The sequence below is a fragment of the Pseudonaja textilis genome, chromosome 1, assembly GCF_049901715.1.
Source record: "Pseudonaja textilis isolate UNSWEBS1 chromosome 1, rPseTex1.2, whole genome shotgun sequence".
Taxonomy (NCBI): domain Eukaryota; kingdom Metazoa; phylum Chordata; class Lepidosauria; order Squamata; family Elapidae; genus Pseudonaja; species Pseudonaja textilis.
The window spans coordinates 223671956-223693559 of record NC_141990.1 but is presented as its reverse complement, the minus strand read 5'-3'; the positions used below and the strand labels follow the sequence as shown (position 1 = coordinate 223693559).

The 21604-nt window shown below is 42.8% G+C and overlaps 2 protein-coding genes across 3 annotated transcripts; one reads left to right on the top strand and one right to left on the bottom strand.

Annotated features, from left to right (window-relative positions):
* Window positions 1-296: 296 nt before the first annotated feature.
* RPS6KB2 (ribosomal protein S6 kinase B2) lies at window positions 297-15282 on the top strand. 2 transcript variants are annotated; one of them, XM_026707910.2, is made up of 16 exons: window positions 297-437; window positions 659-693; window positions 2597-2720; window positions 3292-3360; window positions 3444-3591; window positions 3749-3806; window positions 5465-5565; window positions 5694-5784; window positions 5900-5990; window positions 6506-6613; window positions 8271-8333; window positions 8753-8830; window positions 9763-9870; window positions 10695-10807; window positions 11149-11352; window positions 11440-15282. In XM_026707910.2, exons 1-15 carry the CDS (start codon window positions 363-365, stop codon window positions 11312-11314), a joined length of 1428 nt encoding a protein of 475 aa, XP_026563695.1. In that variant the 5' UTR covers window positions 297-362; the 3' UTR covers window positions 11315-11352; window positions 11440-15282. The 2 variants fall into 2 exon arrangements, with proteins under 2 accessions (XP_026563695.1, XP_087776806.1); XM_087920680.1 differs by having other exon boundaries at window positions 319-472; window positions 11440-15138.
* On the bottom strand, window positions 12108-21604 carry PTPRCAP (protein tyrosine phosphatase receptor type C associated protein). The gene is made up of 2 exons (XM_026707911.2): window positions 21539-21604; window positions 12108-12967 (listed from the first exon to the last, which is right to left on the bottom strand). Exons 1-2 carry the CDS (start codon window positions 21542-21544, stop codon window positions 12371-12373), a joined length of 603 nt encoding a protein of 200 aa, XP_026563696.2. The 5' UTR covers window positions 21545-21604; the 3' UTR covers window positions 12108-12370.

Here is a 21604-nt window from a genome sequence, read left to right as displayed (position 1 = left end):
TTTCTATAGCCACCCGGCTGAACCAACTGACTCTTGCATATACAACCCTGTCTCTCCGTTTGCAGCGAAGGCGCATCCCGGCCAACCTGTTCTACGCTAATTATGCGACTCCACCTGAAGCATCATTTTAGCCGCAAGGTCAGCCTTGCTTTTCTGCCCTCCTCTCCTATCAGGCACGACCGCCAGAGGTCGCCCGTGAGCCCAAGTACACCGCGTTCTGGCCCTCGCCCGCTGCGCCAAAACGACGGTCCCGCCCGAGACAGGCGACGACAGTAGTTGCATCGCTGGGCGGGGTAAAGGCGGTGACGAAAGGCAAAGGGGCGTGGCCCGGAAATCCACGGGGCACTTGGGGAGCCCCCGGTATGGCCGGCGTCTTCGACATCGACCTGGAAACGGAGGAAGGGAGCGACGGGGAGGAGCCTGAACTGGGGGCCTTGGTGAGGCGGGATGGAAGATGATAGAGGGAAAAGGGGTGGGTCCAGCCAGAGGAGAAGGGGAAAAGGGCGCAAGAGCCCCGCGCAGAGTTCCTAATGACTTCAGTGGGGGTTGCTCCCGAGTGGGACAGGGTTGGTGTGGGCAGACCTCGTTTATCCCCTGCGTTGCTGCTGCTGCTGATCATCTGCTCTGTGTCTCTCTCCACCCCGCTTGTCTCTTTTAGGAAGTGGACCCCGATTTTCGCAGCAGTAGCTCGGAGTAAGTACTTTGCCAGCTCTAGGTTGTTTTGCTCCTTGGCCTCATCCCAGTCTGCCATTGGGCGGAATTCTCCTGGGTTTCTTAGGTGATGGATGCACTCACACACTATTGGAAAAATAGGTTGGCAAGAAAGGGTCCCTCCCCGGCTCAGTATGGTGTCAGCAGCTACTTCTTCCATTCTTTTAAAATGGCTTCTTCTAACTTGCTCACTCTGTGGGCAAGGCAACAATTCCCATCATCCCCACACAGAATACTGTTGGGCTGGAGACAGTGAGACCTGTCCTTGATCAGAGAGAATCCACTGGGGAAAGACTGCAGCATGCAAATTGTGTCAACCTAACATGTGATGGGATTTCTAGGTGCTGCATAAGCAAAGTGACAGGTCAGCCTTTTCAGAGCCGAGATGTAAACATTTCAAGGGGACATGAAATGTCCTTGTTTCACTACAAATAGCTGATCCCTGATGACAGCGATAAAGTCTATTCCTTTGCTTCCCTGACTGAAAATTATCAGAACGAAACAAAGTGGCGTAACTGCCTTGTTGACTCAGAAACTGAGATCTCACTAATTCAGCATTTAGTTCCTAAAACGGTCATCTAGTTCAGAGGCTGTGGAGAGATACTCGGATCACAGCATGATGGTGATGGTGTAAGTGTTTTTGCATTTACAGTGGATTTCTAGCTGTTTCCACAAATGCTATTCCTAGAAGCTGTCTTTATTGTGCATTTGTCCTTTTGGCATCTGAACCAATCATCATCAACGTTGTAGGGTAGAGAACTGAAAGTTCATCACTGTGCTAAAAGCAACATTTGGAAAGTCAGTCTACTCACTGATGCAAGAATGTTTACCAGTGTTATAAAATGGTGAATGTAGGCAAAGGTGGCTTAATTTTAATGAAAAACACTCTCGTGCAAATTGAGGCATCCAGTTTCCACTTAAGCACCTGGAAAGCCAGTTTTGTGTAGTGATTAAAGAAACTGGGAGAGTTGAGTTCTACTCCTCCATCGCCCTTTCAGCCCAAATCACTTCATGGGGTAGTTGCAGTGGGGGAAACGGGAAGCAGGAATACTATATATCCTGCCTTCACTTGTACAGGCAAAGGTGGAATATAAATCTAATAGTGAAATTAATAAAATTAAAATATTTTCTCTGAAGTTGCTCCTGGACTGAACTGTGGTAGAGGGTTGAAATGGGTAGAGTAGATTCCAATGCCCTTTAACATATACGAAGCACTGTGTGTTAAAGAAAAATCATCACTTTAATGTGCCTCTAATCAGTGTAGTGGACCTCTGAATTAGTAGCTTTTTTCCATTACTTCTTCAATTAACATTCTAATATTATTTTATCTGTTCATTTATAGTCCTGTACATTGAACAAAGCAAGCAGCGTTAGTTTGCCACTTTGTGACAGAGATCATGCTATTGGTATACATACTAATGACTATAATTCCCCATGGGAATGTCACATTTAGCACAATGGTATCCGGAGTATTCTAGAGAGTGTCACATTGCTATAATGAATTTCCTTTATTTCTTTTAGGCTTTAATCCTAATTTAAACCAATTGAAAGAAAGTTGTTTTCCATGTCAGTATCTCCCCAGTACTATGCACATTCCATATCATATTATGGGGTCCTTAGCTGTCTATTAATAGCTGCAGGAATAGGCAGATATAGAAAACTTTCCTTTCTTTGAATTTTAATTTATTCTAAGGTTCAGATTTGTACTTTCATAAAAGGCACAGTGCAGTTGTGCTGCAATCTCTTCATCTTCTCTTCTTTTGATTTTCAAAAACTGGGCCTTCCTCATTTCTGGAAAACCTCACACCTTTGCCTTGCCCTTCATTGGTATGTTATATATATTTTTGAGGCAGAGCAATATAAGATTAATCTCTTCTCTCCACAGTTTTGTGCCAGGTTATTATGAGGAAATTGAAATCTCTGAAAGCAGCGTCAACAATGGCACAGAACACATTGGGCCCCACTGTTTTGAGCTACTGCGTGTTTTGGGAAAGGGTGGTTATGGCAAGGTGAGCAATTCCTGAAGAGTGAGTATGTGGGCAGAGGGTTCAACCTTCAACCAAATGGGAGAGAAAAATCCTTTCTAGTAGAAGAGCCAGGTACTTTTATTGGCCTAGAATCTTAGGAAATAAGTGTATTTGTTTCTGTATGGAGGAACATTCATCTTGGGACTGCCTATCCAGAGTCTGAAATGGTGCAGTTTAGCCTGGTTTGTCTCCTTGGGAGAAGTAAGCTACCTCATTGTAAGAAAGCATGTTGATTATCAATGCAGAGCTGATGAAAATGTTCTTAAAAGCCTGTAATTAATCAGAAGGCGCTGGTATTAAAGCTCTCTAATCAAATAATACTCTGGATTGCCTTTGCCCCATACTGTTTAAATGGTCTTGCTTGTTCTCAGGTGTTTTTTTTAAAAGAAAGGCTGAGTGCACAATATTAAGGAGTTTGGAAACCCAATGTTTGGGTTATTGGCATCTGATTTTCATAAAAGAGAAGATAGTTCTCTTTCCTCACTCTTTCCTCTGCTGGATAGCTGTGTTGCTCCCTTGAAGATTTTGCTTATTACTTCTGTTCGTGTTTTAGGTGTTTCAAGTGCGGAAGGTACAAGGCACAAATTCTGGGAAAATCTTTGCCATGAAAGTGTTAAAGAAAGTAAGTATCTATCTATCTACAGCTCCGTGTGCCTTGTTAAATATCTTTGTGAGACCATATTTCTCTCTGAATATCTCCTGCAGGCCAAGATTGCCTGTAATGCCAAGGACACAGCGCACACAAAGGCTGAGAGAAATATTCTGGAGGCCATCAAACACCCATTCATAGTAGACCTCATCTATGCTTTCCAGACTGGTGGCAAGCTCTACCTCATCCTGGAATGTCTCAGTGGTATGGAAACAAACCTCCATGGAAAGGAAACAATTACAGTGGATTTGGCCAAAAACCTGGGACCTGATACTTCTTGTTCTGTGGTAGATTTTAGAGGTTGGGTCAGACATTGCTGGAGAAGGCTGATGGTAGTATCTCTTTGTGCTTTGCTTCGTAGGAGGAGAACTCTTCATGCAGCTGGAACGGGAAGGCATCTTCCTGGAGGACACAGCCTGGTTAGTGAAAATGCTACCTAAGCTGAACTGGAACAGCCACGAAGATTGGCATTCACCGTAGGCTTTGTCTCCTCTTTCTTACTATGGCCAGAAGTAAGGTGACAATAGAGGCAACTGGAAATCTCGAGAGTAGAGTAAATCTCTCTGTACCTTTCAGTCATTCTGAAACATCCACTGAGCCCTACCAAGGGGTCCTATTCAAAGTGATTCAGTTCCCCTTAGCTAAGGATGGGAACACAGGCATAGGTCATTTCAGACTTTTTTTTTTTCAGGATGCTTTATGGATAAAGTCAATTTTATTTGGCTAGATCTGGGTGCTGTTGAACACAGCAATGATGATATCTAACGATGTTTTCTGAATTCCCGTGAGCTCGTATAATCAGAAGAAGTGGCTCTAGTGCTTTTGAGGCAGAGTTCAGTCACCTGGCCTAATGGGATGTGTATGCTGCTGGATGTGGGGAGTAGTTAATGCTTTTCTAAAAGAGGGTGCAGGGCCGTCCAACATAGCAATGTGATCATGCACCCTTTAAAAGACTTACCTGTTCATCCAGCTGTATTGGACAATGTTTACGCAGTCTCCATTTTTGGAAAATGTTGTGGAGTGGCGTTGGCAAGTCAGCTACAAGTGGATTATCTGAATCCCTTGAAGTCAAACTTCAGGTCCAGATATGGGATGTAAATTGGTGCTTTAGTGGATGATCTTCATGGCAACACCCTGGTCTTATTACACCTCTTGTCCTTAAGGGCTTAGTGGGTTTGCTGCTACCTAGTGGATGGTTCCAGTCAAAATTGTGGGATGTTGCTTCCAAAATAGGTCCCACAAAACTGAGTCTTCTTGTTAGTCAACATTTTATACATAACCATAAGGAGAGGCCACCCATCAGTTCATTGAAAAGTATCGTTAGTATGCTGATGAGACTCAATTCTTCCTTGCTCTTCCCGGCTCTAAGTGGCTATGGATGGGGAGGTCATATCACATAAATGTATGTAGATAATTTCTGCTGCATTTTGAAATGTACAAGCTCTCGTTTTCAGATATGTAAAACAGATGCCCAAAGCAGTGCCCAAGGCCCAAGTGGGGAAGGTGGGGAGAGTTGACTAATGAAAGAAGGTCACTGTATTTAAATATATGGACAAATGTCCACCTCCCTTCTTTGGTTGCCCAGTCTCACTATTGCATGTGGCAGTTTGTGTCCTCCTACTGATTCTTCTGTAAATGCCCTCCTCCTTTAGTTGGAACTAGAAGTGGGAAGATAGGAGGAAATTAAGTGCAGGTAATCTTAAAATATTGAATTCCTGCAAAATTCCTTGACTATGCAAAATGTGTTCAGATAAGATTTCAGGATTGCGAATCTCTGTTGATTAAAAATACCATATGCCATTTGATCCTTCCTGTTTTCCCAAGCGGAAAGTAGATATTTTCATCTGAGCTCGAAAGTGCCAAATTTCATCTCAAGGTCTTTTTCTGACAGCTGAGTTCCTCAATTCTATAAATGGCTTAAAGTTGAAGATGGGCCTTCCCTCCTAGAATCGTTTCGGTGAAATCAGACTCTCACCCAACAGCTTTCATTATGAGTTATTAACCCCTCACAGATAAATGAGCTGTATGGATTGCTTGGGGTTACGTTATTGATCAGGCCCCTTTTCTGTTCTGACAGTTTCTATCTGAGTGAGATCATCCTGGCTCTTGGCCATCTCCATTTTAATGGCATCATTTACCGGGATCTTAAGCCAGAGAACATAATGCTAAACAGCCAAGGTAGGGAAAGCATCCTTATTTATGGAGGGAAGGGTGGGAGGATGCGTAATAATTTGAATGTTATCTGTACTACTCTGTGATCCCAACAGGGCTGTAATATGACTTTGACTTTCCCATTTCCTCTGCAGGGCACATTAAACTGACGGATTTTGGGCTTTGCAAGGAATCCATCCATGATGGTGCTGTCACCCACACCTTTTGTGGCACTATAGAATACATGTAGGTGACGAAGGCTCATGAGCACCTTTAGGATACCTCTTCTGGATCTGTTTTAGTGTGAGGTTAACTGGTTCAATAATTATGTACCAATTTCTTTCTCTGCCCTCAATTCCAGGGCCCCGGAAATATTGATGCGCAGTGGCCACAATCGGGCTGTGGACTGGTGGAGCCTTGGTACCCTGATGTATGACATGCTCACAGGATCGGCAAGTCTGACTTGTGCTGCTTTTGGAGGCGGGCGGGGGGGGCGGGGTAAGTGACAGAGGTTGCAGTGGTGGGAAGGGAGCGAAGGAAGAATTGCCAATCAGTTCTCACTGGATAACAGATAAACTATTGCAGAGATTCTCACGTTGAGGTCAGCTGGCTGTTGACAAAGGATAGTAGGAAGAATGCCCTATTGTCCTAATCAACACACTACACAATTTCTGAAAAACAGGCAATATAATCAGTACAAGCAGTATTAGATCTGCCAGCTAAACCATTAACAGGGCTACTGAAGTGATACTTGGCTGTCTTGCTATCTCTTTTACTTGGCTCAGGCAAAAACCCACCGGCTGAACTTTCTGTTTTTAAGGGACAGTGCTTATATTTCAATTTGAATTTGCTACCAGTTTTTTTCATCTGTCCGTTGTTTCCCTTACTTTCTCCCCCAACCTCTGCCTACTCTACTGTTCCTTGAGTTTGTAGGATCACTTATCTTAAGCCCTTTGTGTTAATGCAGCCTCCATTTACCGCTGAAAACCGCAAAAAGACAATTGACAAAATCCTGAAAGGCAAGTTGATGTTTCCACCCTATTTGACTTCAGATGCTCGGGATCTGCTCAGGAAGGTATATAACTGTGTATATCACATAAGATTGGGCTACACTGATTGGAATTTTGAATCTTATGGTTATATTAATTATTATAAAATTAATAACTGGCTTCTTCTCCCAGGTATTTTACTGTTGTTGTCAAGCAGTCTTCCCAACCCAGTGTTCCTTTTTCCAACATAGTTAGGGGCCATGTTGACCACAGATGGTAAGAATCAAAGTCCAACATATTTGGAAGGCATCAGGTTTAAAAAGGTCACTGCAAGCTATTTAGTAATGAGCAGCATAATACATTTAGTAAAGATGTTTTCATTGGTAAAGCCACAGTTTAACAGTATCGGTATGATTTTTTTGTCATTGAAAGCTAAGGAGCTGACTGATAAAACTGTGCTCAAGGCATTCCATTCATATATTCCTAGGAATATGTTTGTTGGATTGACATCCACAATCTGTACTGGGTGCCATATTGAATTTTAGAGGGAAGAGAAGCTTAACACCGGGTTGGTAAATGCCACCCTTCACAGAGGGACAGTTCAGAAGGGCTTTCCAGAGTACATGTGTACCTGAGCAGCTTCCTTCCTATCACATCTTTCAGTGCATGATTTGCCATTCTTTTGCTTAAATGTGACTACGCCCAAAATGCACTGGTCACCTTTTCCTGAACTTGGAGTAAGCACAGCTGGCTTTCTGGTTCCTTCTTTCCTATAAAAGTATAGTTAGCTGCTCTTGCCTTTTAGTGGCCTACTTGTTTTATTACCCTGAGCTGAGAATAGAGAAGGAAGGAAGCCCTGGTCTCTCATCAACAATACTCAGAAGAAGGAACCATTTACAGCACTAGAGTAGCCCTGCTCGACTTACATTCACCTACTTGCTCTACTTGGCCCAGGATGGACAGAAAGAGGTAGCAGGCCAGTGGCAAAGCACATTGGGTTACAAATAGTCCTCACTTACCGACTGCTTGTTCAGTGGCCCTTTGAAGTTGGGATGGAGCTGAGAAAAAGAAACTGATGACCAGTCCTCAAAGTTGCAGTCATCCCTGTAGCCACATGATCGCAATTTGAGCGCTTGGCAATTGGCACATGCTTTCAAAACAGGCGTAGCTCCTGTGGTCATGTGATTGCCCTTTGCAGCTGGCTTCCCACAAGTAAAGTCAATGAGAAAGTCGGAAGTTGAAATCATGTGGCGTTGTGTTTAATAGCCGCAGCTTATTTGCTTCAGGACCACAGCTGGAACGGGTGTCTTCAGTCAGGTGCGATCTTGTGATATTTCACTTTATGACTGCGCCACTTAGTGTATGGCGTTTCCAGTCCCATTTAGAGTTGTTGAGTGAGGACTATCTGTACTGAATGGCGCTCAAAGGTGGCTGCAAAGAGGGCTGGGGAGCCCCATCTCAGTGGAATGCAGTGGGGCCGATGACTTGCATCTCTTGCCAGAATAGGAATGGGGCCTTTACCGTGAGGGCAGGGCTGGGTGAGCACCTCTGTGTGGAAAGAGATCCAGCTAAGCCAGTTCTGTGGTGAATAATATCCTGAATCAGGATGAAATGGAGGTTACAGTGAAGCTGTCCTAGTGGAAAAAATTTGAACTGTGAATTCTTGAATTCTCAAAGAGTGATTTGTCCTTTTGGCAATATCCGAAGCAGGATTTCTCAAAACATGCCTCTTTCCTTCCCTAGTTTCTCAAAAGGAACCCCAATCAACGAATTGGAGGTGGGCCAGGTGATGCTGGAGATGTTCAGGTAAAGTGGATTGGTGGAGAGGGGAAGAGGTTTTCTCTTAATATGTCCAAGAATTTGGAATTTTTGACGAGCAAGTTAAAATCTGAAGGTGATTTTGGCGAAGGTGCTGCAAGCCTGGGGCTATCGCCCCATCAGGCTTTTCGAAAGAAGGCAGGGCATCAGCACCTTGCATTGTTCTTTCTCTAAACCATAATTAAATGCTTAAAACAATTAAAGTAATTGCTCTCTTCAGCTGTAAACTAGGGGGAGGGGAGATGGAGAATTTTTTTGGTATTAGAAGTGAATATCGGTGCCTTTTTAAGTGTAGAACGCCGGTAATTTTGTAGAAATTTGAGATTTGGAATATGAGAACTATAGTATGTGTTTGAGGATTCTTCATGTGTTTTAGATAGTATTAAAGTCTTTATTTTCTCTTTTAGAAACACCCATTCTTCCGACACATTAACTGGGATGACTTGTTGGCCAGAAGAGTTGACCCTCCATTTCGGCCATCTTTGGTAAAGTGACCACATTTCAGTCCCTATTGCTGCCTTTTCTCTATTTTACGGTCTTGTCCCTGACTATAAATAGGCCTTCTCAGAATCTTGGTCTTGATTTGTAGCTTATATAACGAAAGAAGATTAAGGACTGCTAAATTGGATGAGGGTTTTATTGGATTTTCATTTCACATAAAGAGGTTTTCTGGTATAAATAAGCATCATTTGCCTAGTTCTCATATATTGCTAAGCCTAGTCCTTTTGTACCAGGAGCTAATATTGTTTTATCTCACAATATTCAACTCTTTTCCACCATTTTCTTGGTGAAAGTCGGGGTTTCATTGCTGTTTGTTGCCAGATTTCTGAAGTATAGTCTTGGGATGGAGCCATGACAAAGCTGCAGAAATGGAATAGAGTAGCTACTCAATCTGAGTTGCTTCCTTCTAATAATCTGCAGCGGCTATATTTATTTATTGTGCAAAGAAAATCCAAACAAGCTAATACCTGCCCACTTCACATGCTTCTTTGATTATCTTACACTGTTGTGCAAATTTTCATTACACTTTAAACCTGTTTAGTTCTACCCTCAGTGTAAAATCCATTTATCTCTCTTAGATAAGTCCAACTGTATGATATCATCTTATTATACAGCAGGGGTGTCATCACGTGACATATCAGGACTTTCCCCCCCTTCGCTAAATCAGGCGTGCACGTGGCCAGGACAAGATGCATCTGGTCTGCGGGCCGAGACTTTGACAGCCCTGTTATACAGCTCCTTTACATCATGTGCTAACAATGCTTTTTTTCTTTTTTCAGAAATCTCCACAAAATTTCTGGAAAAAGAAAGGCCTTCGTTTGTGTAGATATTAACATGGGCTAGAATTCACCCATAACCAAAAAGCTATATGATAATAGCATGATGAGATATGCAGAATATCTTTTTCCATCCACAGCAATCAGAAGATGATGTCAGCCAGTTTGATACCCGCTTCACTCGCCAGACACCTGTGGATAGTCCTGACGATGGATCTCTCAGTGAGAGTGCCAATCAGGCTTTCCTGGTAAGGAACAACCAGCTGGAACTACAGTGAGAAGGAAGAGGAGCTAGCAAAATCTGGTTTACAATCCTATTACAAAGCAGTGGGGAGAGCCTTCTTCCTCCCAGGTTCCTCCTTTCCCTATGACTAACCTTTGGGGACCACATGCCAGCTAAAGGATAAAGACCAGTGCAAAAATTAAACGGTGACTCCCAACTTTTTGAAAAAAGTCTTAGATAGCAACCACTTGCTGCTTGGAAAAAAAAGCTTTCTTAAGAGCTGGCTTGTGATCCCAAAGGTGTTGGGTTTTTTTTTGAAAAGGCAACTCGTTTGGAACTGAGGAAGCTTCTTGGAGGAGAAGTGAAACATCTTCAAGGAAAACAATGCAAGTCCAGTTGCCTTTTGAAAGAACAACTATGACCTGGGTGACTGAGAATCTCCATAGACAGCTGGCTTGGGAGTTAACTCTTCTTAACCACCCTTGCCAACTGCAGTCTTAAAGATGATCCTCTCCTAGCAAACAGGCAGATCAAAAATAAAAAGCATTTTAAAGTATATGTTTCATGCAAGCGGGGTGGAAGGGAACCTAGGCTGAATCCTGCAACTGATTCTAACTTTTGATGTAGAAATTAAATGGGGAACTTAGGGCATTCCAGGTGATTGAACTACAACTTTCAGCAACCATTATTGACCACATTAGCAGGGGTTGCTGAGAACTGTTGCTTGCAACCTTGGCAAGGCCACCAATTCCTCATTGTTGATCAAAAGAAAGAAAGAACATAATTGAATCCCAGCTCCTGAAATGAAATTATGACCATAGCAACACTGACTGGGTGTTCTTCCCCTAGGGATTTACCTACGTAGCTCCATCTGTGTTGGAAAGTATCAAGGAAGGGTTTTCCTTCCAACCCAAGGTGCGATCTCCACGGCGTCTCAACAGCAGCCCCCGTACACCTGTCAGGTAAATCTGGAGACAGAAAGTTGGGAGAAAGTCTAGATCAGAGGTCTACAAACCTGGCACTTTAAGACTTGTGGACTTCAACTTCCAGCTATGCTGGCTGGAGAATGCTGGGAGTTGAAGTCCACAAGTCTTAAAGTTGCCAGGTTTGGGGATCCCTGGTCTAGCTCTTCGGGGCATGTTCCTCAAGGGGCTGGCTGCAGGAAGGCTGTGGTGCCTGCTGAGTCCTTGCTTCCCCAAGGGGAACGCTGTCTCTAAGGCTACGGTTTGCTCTCCTGTCCAGATACCAGAGCCACAAGCAAGACTTTAAATGACCTAGCTCTAACCTGTCCTTGTTTTTGCAGCCCACTGAAGTTCTCACCCTTTGAGCCCTTCAAGCCAAGCACAACAGTAGAGTTAATGGAGCTGTCGGCAACCCCTCTTGGGCCTGTACTAGAAGTCACGGCTCCACTGCCCATCAAAACACCTTCAGGCACGAAAAAGAAGAAAGGCCGAGGGCGGGCACGATAATTGGGGCAGCAAAGAGACCTCTGGATTTTCATCATCAGGTGGAGCACTGGAGTGTGGCAGTGGGTGGACTAGATTGTGTCTGTGGGGCCCTACTGGAAGCCTCAATTTTCCCTTTCACTTCACAGGGCCACCTTCTCTCCCAGCGAGAAAGGGACACCTGATGTTGGTGCTTCCTTGATGTCAGGACTAACTCAGCCATGGTGCTTTTAGTGCAATCTACAGTGAATCCTGGAGGGAAGAGAATAATTTGGGAAGCACAAAGGAGTCGTGAGCAGCAGAAGTCTGCCTTATTATCACCCTAGGAACATTTGTCTGAGTGCCTCTTGAAATTTTGCAGAGTCAGAGGAAAAAGCACGTGCTCTGGCTCGTATCGTGGCTGCTCTAGTTGAAAGCTCAGGACCTGTCAAGGAAACAAAGCAACTCTGAGGAAGTGGAAGAAAGGATCAGACTGCTCCTTCAGGGTGAAGCTTCTTTACCTGTCTTCTTTTTCCAACAGGCATCCCTTTGCCAAAAATGACCACCTCTCCCTCGGTGGTGCTTGTTGCAAGATAAGTGCTCGCCCAGAACTGCTGTTGACCTTCTCTGAAATAGTGGTGTCCTTAGCCACAAATGAATCTTCGCAAATGGCACCATGTCATTCCTGGCTCATACTCAGGAAATGAGTGTTGTGCTGCATAGAAAAAATTTGTCAGTTGTAGGAATTGTTACACAGAGAAATACTAAGCAAATACTAAGCAAAGAGAGGTAGGGGTTTTGTTTTTTGTTTTTGCCAGCCCAATTACAAAATCAACTGTTGAGATACGGCCAACGGTTCTCTGTTTTATTGTTTCAGGGAATATGCCTTTTTTTTTTTTTTGTTTGACAACAAGCTTTTTGGAACAGGTTAGAAGAAGCAAATGCAACCGTACAGACAGTGCTGCTCCCAGTGGGAGCAGTGTACAAAGCAGAGTGACAGCCGTCTTGGGTTTCCCCCTATGTGGATAGGGTACCCAGCATTAGAAGCTTGTTTGTGACAAGTCCTTCCTTCCTTCCTTCCTTCCTTCCCCCCTGGGATTTCTAGAGAGCAGTGTCGCTCAGTGATTTGCCACTGTCTTCCCAGGATGCCGTTCCAGAGAAGGAATGCAGGTGACTCAGTAGAACTTCTGCGCTGCCCTGGGCTGCCTTTGACACTTCACCTTCTTCCAAGGCCTCCTCCTCCAATGCTGCCTCTTCATTGGCTTCCTTGGTCAGCTTCTCTTCTTCCTCCCGAAGGAGCTGCTTTTTCTCTTTCTCCTCCTCCTCCTTCTCCTCCTCCATCTCCTCATCTTCTTCTCCTCCTCCATCCTCCACATGCTGCTGTCGCTCTTCCTCAAGCTCTCCATCAGTCTGTTGCTCATCCTGGTAGTCCTCAGCCAGGTCCTCAGAAAGTGTCTCCCTCCGGAACTGTTGCCACCAAAGAACCAGGTTACTCATCAGGTGCCTAGGATGGTACCTTCCTTCTGTTACACGGTTCAAATAGTGCCATGCTATACATAGCACCACCAGCAGCACAAACAACAGGCAGATGAGGATTGTCACTGTGGCGTCCCCATTGTTTCCCCCGCCACTGTCTGGATTCTCTGCCTGGATTTTTCCAGGAAGCAACAATAAGAGGATATGGGAGAGCCTGAGCTTCTGTAAAAAGAAAAGAGTCTGGATTAGTCACGATCCGAGCTTCTTTTGGACCCTTCCGTGCAGCCGCCTGACTTGCTCCTCAAATCTTCAACAGGCGCTTCCCTGTGCTTCTCTGTCTCCTCCTAGCTGGCCATTGGTGCCTGACAAGCTAGCTCCTCCCAGCCCACCCTCGTTCTTCTCATGCCACAAAACCAAAGCCAGCCATTATTTGTGAGGAGCAGCAGTGCCTCTCGGGGAAGCATGAGATAGCATGGCAACGCGCCATGGTACTTTGGGTAGAGGGAAAGGGGGAAAGCCAAGAAATGGGAGGCAGGATAAGGTAGGAGATCCCACCAATGGGAAATAGGCTGCTCCATAAACCCAGAGAAGACAATGCACAGCTGCCACGGCAGTGTTTCCTCCATAGCATCTACTGAGCCTATAAGCTCCCCATAAGGACTAGCACAAATCTCAGATCAGCACAGCCCTTGGGTGTGAAAGGGTCATTTGCTGTATTCAACTCCTGAAGCAATTCTGTAGCTCTGGAATCTTGGAATTCTGCCCTTTAAAAGTTGCACAATAATTGGCCTCAGCTACAATTTGTAAGGGGAAAGCATGGACAGAGATGGACTGGAAGTATCTTGCAATTGCTCAGGGGCTATTTAAACTTTACCTGTTAGTCAGTTAGCTACTGCCCTATGATGGCTTGTATTTTAAAAATAGCACAAAGAGTTTAATCTCTTTTGCAGTCTATGTTAGATAGTAGGGTAGTTGTGATGTTAGGCACTTTGCAGACTGCTGCAGTCTCATAACTCATACGGTGCATGCTTCCTGATATAACAGCATGAGAGAGAGAGAAAGAGAGATTAAGATTTTGTCTTTGCACAAGTTCAATTTCTGAAAATAAAGACCCATCCACGTAATACTCAGGACTAAATATACTCTGCACTTAAAAAAGGAGATTATGTAGCCAGAAAAACCTTACGGTTTTAGAAAGAAATGCACATGCATATTATTTTTTACACGTCTTTCTGCAATTTTTAGATAATTTATTATGGATTGTGTAATTGAAAGAATTAGGAGGTAGGAATCTCTGAAGCCTCACATCTGCCAATCTTCAGCTACTGTTTGCTCTTGCAAATTGTGCTAATATTGCCCCAATGCTTTATTTCTTCCAGCTCTCTGGTGATTACAAATGTTTGCTAACAGTGTGTTACTTTAAAAATAAACGCTGACAGTCTCAGCATTTGTACTCAAAGTGAATGGGTTTTTCTACCTGGAAAAACAGGAAATCAGCAGAAATCTCAACTTTTGTTTCAGAAGGTCAGAACTATGTCTGTTGTAAGCAGAGGCGTGTCCAACTTTTTGGCTTGCCTGGGCTGCATTGAATGAAGAGGAATTGTCTTGGGCCATGTATGAAATATATAATATGGTTAATGTATCTAAATAACAAACTTCCTTTGTTTTGGAGTTCTTGTGGATGCATGCAGCCTGTGGGCAGTGGGTTGGACAAGCCAGTTGTAGCATCCACATGAGACACTAAAAGGGAACTGCATTGCTGATTCTGATTCTCAGTACTTAAATGTCTTCAAAAGAAGGGAAAAGGCTTTTTGCAAATACAGGTAGTCCTCAACTTACGGCCACAATTGAGTCCCAAATTTCCATTGCTAAGTGAGACATTTGCTAAGTGAATTGCCCCACTTTACGATCTATCTTGCCACAGTTAAGTGAATCAATGCACTGGTTAAGTTAGTAACCCGGTTGTTAAGTAAATCTGGCTTCCCCATTGACTTTGCTTGTCAAAAGAAGTGATTACATGATTCCAGGACACTGCAACCGTCATAACTACGAACCAGTTGCCAAGGGCCTGAATTTCGATCACATGACCATGGGGATGCTACCGCTCTTGTAAGTGTGAAAAACAGTCATAAGTCACTTTTTTCATTGCTGTTGTCACTAAATGAACTGCTGTAACTTGAAGACAACCTGTAGACCTGCCATACACTTGGACAAACTCTTTTCTTCTCACCTAAACAGGACAGATAATCTGGAAGGAGTTTAAACTGATTTAATGTATTAAGCTGTTAACATTTTCATTGGCTATTGCAAATATGGTTAATAGTTTAGTGGGTGGTGTGAACTCAGGATAACTGGAGTACTGTTCAATAAACCTGGAATCCTTTGGGCCTCAACCCTTCTGCCAGCCTTTTTTTTTTCTTTTAAAGTATCTGCATTTTAAATAGAAGGGTCACAATCATGTGGTCATCTGCATGGCTGTTATTTCTAAAGAGAATTCTTTGGTAGTTTAAAAAATAAATAAGGAAAAGGTTGAGTAATTGTGGCCTTGAACTTTATTTTGACATATACCTATCTGCCCAGGAAAAAAAAATAACAGTGCTTAAGGTAGGGAGCAACCTAAGAGATGTGGTAATGAGAAGCACTGTTTATTGTAGGTGCTACAATGATTGGTTCTTAAGGAGGAAGCTGTAGAAAAAATGGAAATGTTCTGAAAGTGAGCTGAATGAGCAAGTAAATAAGATGGTTAGCAAGAGTTTTGTGATAAAGTCATTAAATCCAGCGAATCGTGCAAAGAATGGAAGAGCTATTGGATGGAGTTGACTGTGCAGTCCTTCCTTATCTGCAATATCTGGGATATTTGTGTTCTACCTGAAAACCACAAAGCAAATGTATGCTGCAAATGTAGACTCACTAGCTGTATTTTAGGGGGGGAAAGGATCAGAGCAAGAGCTTTTATCAGCTGATAAAAGAATGAAGATTTCTTGAGCCAAAGCTAGGAAATCCACTTAAGAGTAGATACAAGTTGCAGTGTTCCACAAGGAAGAGAGATAAGCAATGAAGTCAGATGGATGAGAGCGATTGCCAGAAAGGATCTTCTGAAGAAATTTTCCACCATTAAAAATAATTTTCAGGTTTTCATTAAAAAAAGAAGGCTTTGAGTTTGTAGGGAAGAGACAAGTGCTTAAGATGAAAGACTGGAGATATGTAAAGAGGAAAGGATACACCTGTAGAAGGATCAATAAGGCAATTGTAATAATTTGTGACTCCCTGCTAAAAGGAATATACAATAATATGTACCAGATCTGCTGGTTTAGAAAATACTGTTTCTCGGATGTGTAATAGATGGATGTGACAAAGCAGCTGGCTTATCACAGACATTCAGGCATTCTCTCTTGATGCCATCAAAACAGCTCATTTATCTTGGACTGTGAAGCTATGGAAGAAAAGTGAAAAATCTGTGAGCGCTGCTGGTTGTGTCATCTTTCCTTCCAATTCATAGAAGAGAAGTAGAAAGTGAAAACATACTGCCATTTGAATTACCAACGATAAAAATGGTATCAGAAAAACATGATTTCTGAGAATATGGTTTATGTTATGCAGATGATAAATGGTTGGCATGAAATTATTTGCATTTTAGGAAGACTGGGAAAAGTGTGCTTGAGCAAAAAAATCAAACCCAATCTGGAAGATGGAGGAAACCCAGAAAAAGATTAACAGAGTAACTTTAAGGGCCTATTAACCCACCAGTGAAAATCAGAAATCGGTTTATAAAAAAGCACAGCATTCATTGTCTATATGCTAATGAATGGAATAACAGAGTTAGAAAGGACCTTGGGGATCTGGTCTAACCTCCAAATCCTATACCATTTCACACAAATGGTTGTCCAATCTGTTCTTAAGAATCTCCAGTGTTAGAGCACCCACAATTTCTGGAGGCAACTCATTCCACTGATAAATTGTTTTCACAGTCAGGAAATTTCTCCTTAGTTCTAGGTTCACTCCTTGATTAGTTTCCATCCATTGCTGTTTCTCCTGCCTTCAGGTGCTCTGGGGAATAGATTTATCCCCTCTTCCCTGAATGGGGTGTGTGCGTCAATGCACAGAGTACTGAAAAGAAAATGTTTAATTCATATTAAAGGAAGGCAAATGTGATTTGCTAGATGTAATTGAGGGGCAGTGGTGTCTTTTGACTGGATTTCGGCAATTATGGGATAGAATGTATTCAAAGGGAACAAAAAAATGAGGCTGACTTGCCTTTTAGGTTAAAATGCCCATGTCTGCACAGAAAACCAAAAATGCTAACTTGGAATTAATCTGTATTGAAATAAGCAGCAGGAGGAATAAGGCAATTTGTTGATGTCCACAATTGCCTCCCACTCCTGAGGTGTAGTTGTGCACAATGCTTTCCAAAAGCAAATGGTTGAGCTTTTGCAGGAAGGCAGGTTTTAGTGAAATGTTAAGAAAGACTTCAAACAGCTAAGAGAAGAACCAAACAACCACAGAAGGAGTGAACTCACATTTGCTTGGATTGTCCAAGGATATATCAGATCACTGTTTCTCAACCTTGGCAACATTAAGACATGTTGAAGCCCACACATCCTCTTAGCATTGCTAAGATTGAGAAATGCTGGCTTAGCCATTTTTAGGGGATGCTGTAATTTGATTCCTGCATTGGGAAACAGGGTGGACTTTAATCCCTTCATAAATACTGTGAGTAATCCCTTCCACTTTTGTGACCCTATTAGCCTCGCCAGTTTGATGTTTGAATTGTGCCATCATTTGTATGCAGCACTCATTTCTCACGCTCAAAATTTCAAAAGGGCCACTAACCTGAAAAAAACCTAAGTAATCCATAATAAACCATGATCTAACAAGCCGCTGCTCAACATACTTTTATCAAATTACAATATAATTTGAACAACTTGCTGTGTTACAGCTTCTCAAATTATTCATGTAAGTTTGGCTGCAAATGAAAGACACACAAATTCCAAATGTTCTAAGCTCCTCCGCCTTTGATATAAAATTAACGCTCCTTGGCAAAGCTGACTTTTGAGTTCATTGCCTGCTTTCTGAGAGGGAATGGCTGGCCCAAGGTCAGCCAACTGGCTTTATGCCGAAAGTAGAACTAGAATTCCCAATCTTTCAGTTTCTAGCCTGATGCCTTAATCACTACACCAAATTGGCTTTCTAATTAGGAAATATGTAGTATTTTGTATAGTGGACCTTCAGGACAAATGGTTACTATTGTGGCTTAATCTCTGTATTAGCAATTCAGTTTGATCTCTAGCTCATGGGTGTCAAACTCAAGGCCCGTGGGCCAGATCCAGCCCATGGGGTGCTTAGATCTGGCCCACAGGGCTAGCCTGGAAACAGCAAAGGACCAGCCCGCAGTGCCTCCGCTAGCAAAAATGGAGCGTGTGCTCCCCCGGGCTCCATTTTCATTGGCAGAGAATTATCAAAACAAACTGAAAACAAAAGGAGAAATGTTTCCCCTTTTGCATTTGAGAATGCAAGGGGGAACAGGAAAGGAAAAAGAGGAAAGACAAAGAAAAAGAAGGGAAAATGGGAAGAGAGCAAGGAAGGAAAAATAAGGAAAGGGGAAGGAAGAGGGAAGGAAGGAGATTATAATGAGAGTGAGGAAGAGAGTGAGTCTCAGTGAAGTCCCGCCTTAGCACTAGGCCACCACAGGTGCCCCTGACACGAGTCCCACGTCAAGCCTACATACATGCTAATCGTTTCTGGCTCTAGGGGGTGGTGCTCATCTCCATTACAAAGCTGAAGAGCCAGTGCTGTCCGAAGACGTCTCCATGGTCATGTGGCCGGTATGACCTAAATGCCAAAGGTGCATGGAATGCTGTTACCTTCCCACCAAAGCGGTCCCTATTTTTTTACTTGCATTTTTACATGCTTTTGAACTGTTAGGTTGGCAGAAGCTGGGACAAGTAACAGGAGCTCACTCCATCACGTGGTGTAGGGATTTGAACTGCCGAACTGCTGACCTTTCTGACTGACAAGTTCAGCGTCTTAAGCCACTGAGCCACCGCATCCCTTTGTCTAGATTAGTATGAGGTAATTTGATCAGTTCAAAAGATAAGCATACTTTGGATAGGTGAGCCTTCATCTATGAAGCTAAGGCCATTGCCCACCTTGTCTCCAACTTGAGCAGACCCTCTGCATCAGAAACAGTTTGCAACTCCTCAGTTTCCTTTGCATGTAGTTTGGGTTGCAGTAGTATAATGATTGATGGACACAATTAATCTCTCCTTCTCACCCATCCAGATACTTCCCAAATATGCTAGAATGTAGTACTTATAAGACTTATCAGCTTGGCTGCTGGGCCTTACGGCAATCTTAACACCTTGATTGATGATGAAAGTTGGGAAGGTAAATTGACCCCTTGACTTTCTAGTTATTAGAGTCCAGTGTGTTGCTATGTATTTAGTATCTCAATAGTCTTGGTTCAGCAAAAGTGCTTCTGTCCTCTATACAGTATTGTTTCAAGGTCTGACTGTGGAAGCAACATGACCTGAGTAGCATAAGGAGACAGTCTTAAATCTCTCATTCATTGTTAAATTTTTGGCCTTAAGAAAAGGATGGATATTCAATCTTACCAATGAACATCTGATCTTAATTAGTCCCCAGGAATGTTGGCATGGTTTTGTGGCCATATTTCCCAACATACCTAAGCAACTTTCCCCTTCATTATATGATGATGATGGCAGTTCATTGATGAAAGGATGATAAGAAGGGGAAGGATATGGATATGGGTGTGTGAAAAATCCTCCAGCTTGTGTAGCCATTTTAATAAGTTTCCAATTTGCACAAAAAATCAGGTTGCACAAACTTCTACCTTAACACACTTAAGAAATTAAAATATTTGAGGGATATTTGCATGTATAGTATTAAAAGTCATCTTCAATATCAGCCTTCACCATAATCATGCAGTATTTAGAATAATTATTAACTGAGCAGAGAGTATTGTTGTGGCACAGAGCATGGCTGCCAGTACAGGTAGTACTTGACTTACAACCATTCATTTTGTGACTATTTGAAGTTACAATGGCCCTGAAAAAAGTGACATGACCATTTTTCACATGACTGTGGCGGCAACCCCATAGTCACGTGATCCAGAGGTGGTATTCAGCAGGTTCTGACCAGTTCTGGAGAACCAGTAGCAGAAATTTTGAGTAGTTTGGAGATCTGGCAAATATCACCTCTGACTGGCCCTGCCCCCATCTATTCTCTGCCTCCCGAGTCCCAGTTGATTGGTTGGGTCTTCTTTGGTTGCCCTGCACAGGAGAACGGAGCTGGAAAGCAGGTTAGTGGGATGGGGAGGGAATAGAGATTTTGCAGTAACCTTCCCCTGCCATGCCCACCAAGCAATGCCCACAGAATCGGTAGTAAAAAAATTTGAATTATAAAACCTAGTCAACATTTGGATGCTTGGCAAGTGGTTCATATTTATAATGGTTGCAGTGTCCTGGTCATGTGAACCACTTTTGTGACCTGCTGACAACAAAGTCAATGGGAAGCCGAATCCACTTAGCAGCTGTGTTAATAATTTAACAACTGAAGCAATTCACTTAACAAACATGGGGGAAAAGTCGTAAAATGGGATAACAAATTTCTCACTTAGCAACATAAATTTTCAGCTCAATTGTGGTCATAAGTCAAGGACTATCTGTACCAGTTAATCCCTTAGGATGCAATCTTAAAACTCTTATTTGAAAGAAATCTCTTGAAATTCAAGGAGCAGAGATATAAAATGACTCGTATTTGTAATCAGTTTCCCATATAGTTCCCTTCTCACTTTTATAAAACCTAGTCAAGAGAAGAAACTACTACAGGAGAAGCAAATGGCAACTCTTTATCTAGATGAGCTTCAACTTCACATGCTAGTTATATTGATTGGAGATGAAATTCACAAAACATGCATGCTCCAAATTACTTGTGCATTTCTAGATAATGGACAAGGCAACAAATGAACAACAGGACCCAACATTTTCTAAACACAAAGAGTAGGGTGAAAATCGTGGTTGTGAAAGGACAGTTCTCTTGTTCTTTTAATAAAGTGGACATGGCTTACCCAGAAAAACCTAGCTACACAACGTAGCTCACGAAGAGCCATGTAACAAGAAAAATTTAACCCGTCTTCTTAATGCATACAGTCTTAGTTACTTGGTACAGAAAAAAAATTGTCTTTTTACTCTGAAGAACAAAACATCTATTTTCAGTGGTTTACAAATGATCTGCAATGGACTTATTTAAGCAGTGGGACAGGAACCATTCCGAAGCAACAATGTCTGAGTTAACCACCCCAAAGGAAAAGGGGTGGAATGTAGATGGCTTCTGTGTATTTCAAAAGCAGGAATGTAGAAAATGTGGTGTTTATGGCTTTTCTGCAAAGTTTTCATCACGCTAGAGAGGGACAAGCATTTCCTCTCTCCACCCCACCCATGCAAGATGTTAAAAACTAACTTGCGCAAAAAGCTGCTCTTCTACACCATGTTCCACACTGTGGCTTTTCTTAACCAGAGAAATCTGGGACTTGCTATTGGTAAGCAAATGAACTAAGTTGGGAACGGATTGTCCTGGGAAAGTACAGAGAACTCGGCAGTCGGCACCTTAACCAACCACCATTTCTGGCCCAATGATTCCAGTTACATTGTAATTTTAAATAATAGTTTTGTTTTAAAATCTGGGCTATTAATACATCCCTCTGCTAGACTAAGCTATGCACCAGTTCCATGTTCATTCTCTTTTCCTGCCCCATTGGATCGTTGGTTCCCTTACCATCATCCAAAGCGATGCAGTTGTCTCTCTGCTGAGCTGCACTGGGTCTTGAAGAGAGAAGGAGAG

What these genes read in the sequence shown, in the direction of transcription:
- RPS6KB2 (XM_026707910.2), top strand. Translation starts at nt 363, where the DNA reads ATGGCCGGCGTCTTCGACATCGACCTGGAAACGGAGGAAGGGAGCGAC. An exon ending in TTTCGCAGCAGTAGCTCGGA is followed by an intron (nt 694 to 2,596) that starts GTAAGTACTTTG and finishes TTCTCTCCACAG; the next exon opens with TTTTGTGCCAGGTTATTATG. An exon ending in TGTGGCACTATAGAATACAT is followed by an intron (nt 5,785 to 5,899) that starts GTAGGTGACGAA and finishes CCTCAATTCCAG; the next exon opens with GGCCCCGGAAATATTGATGC.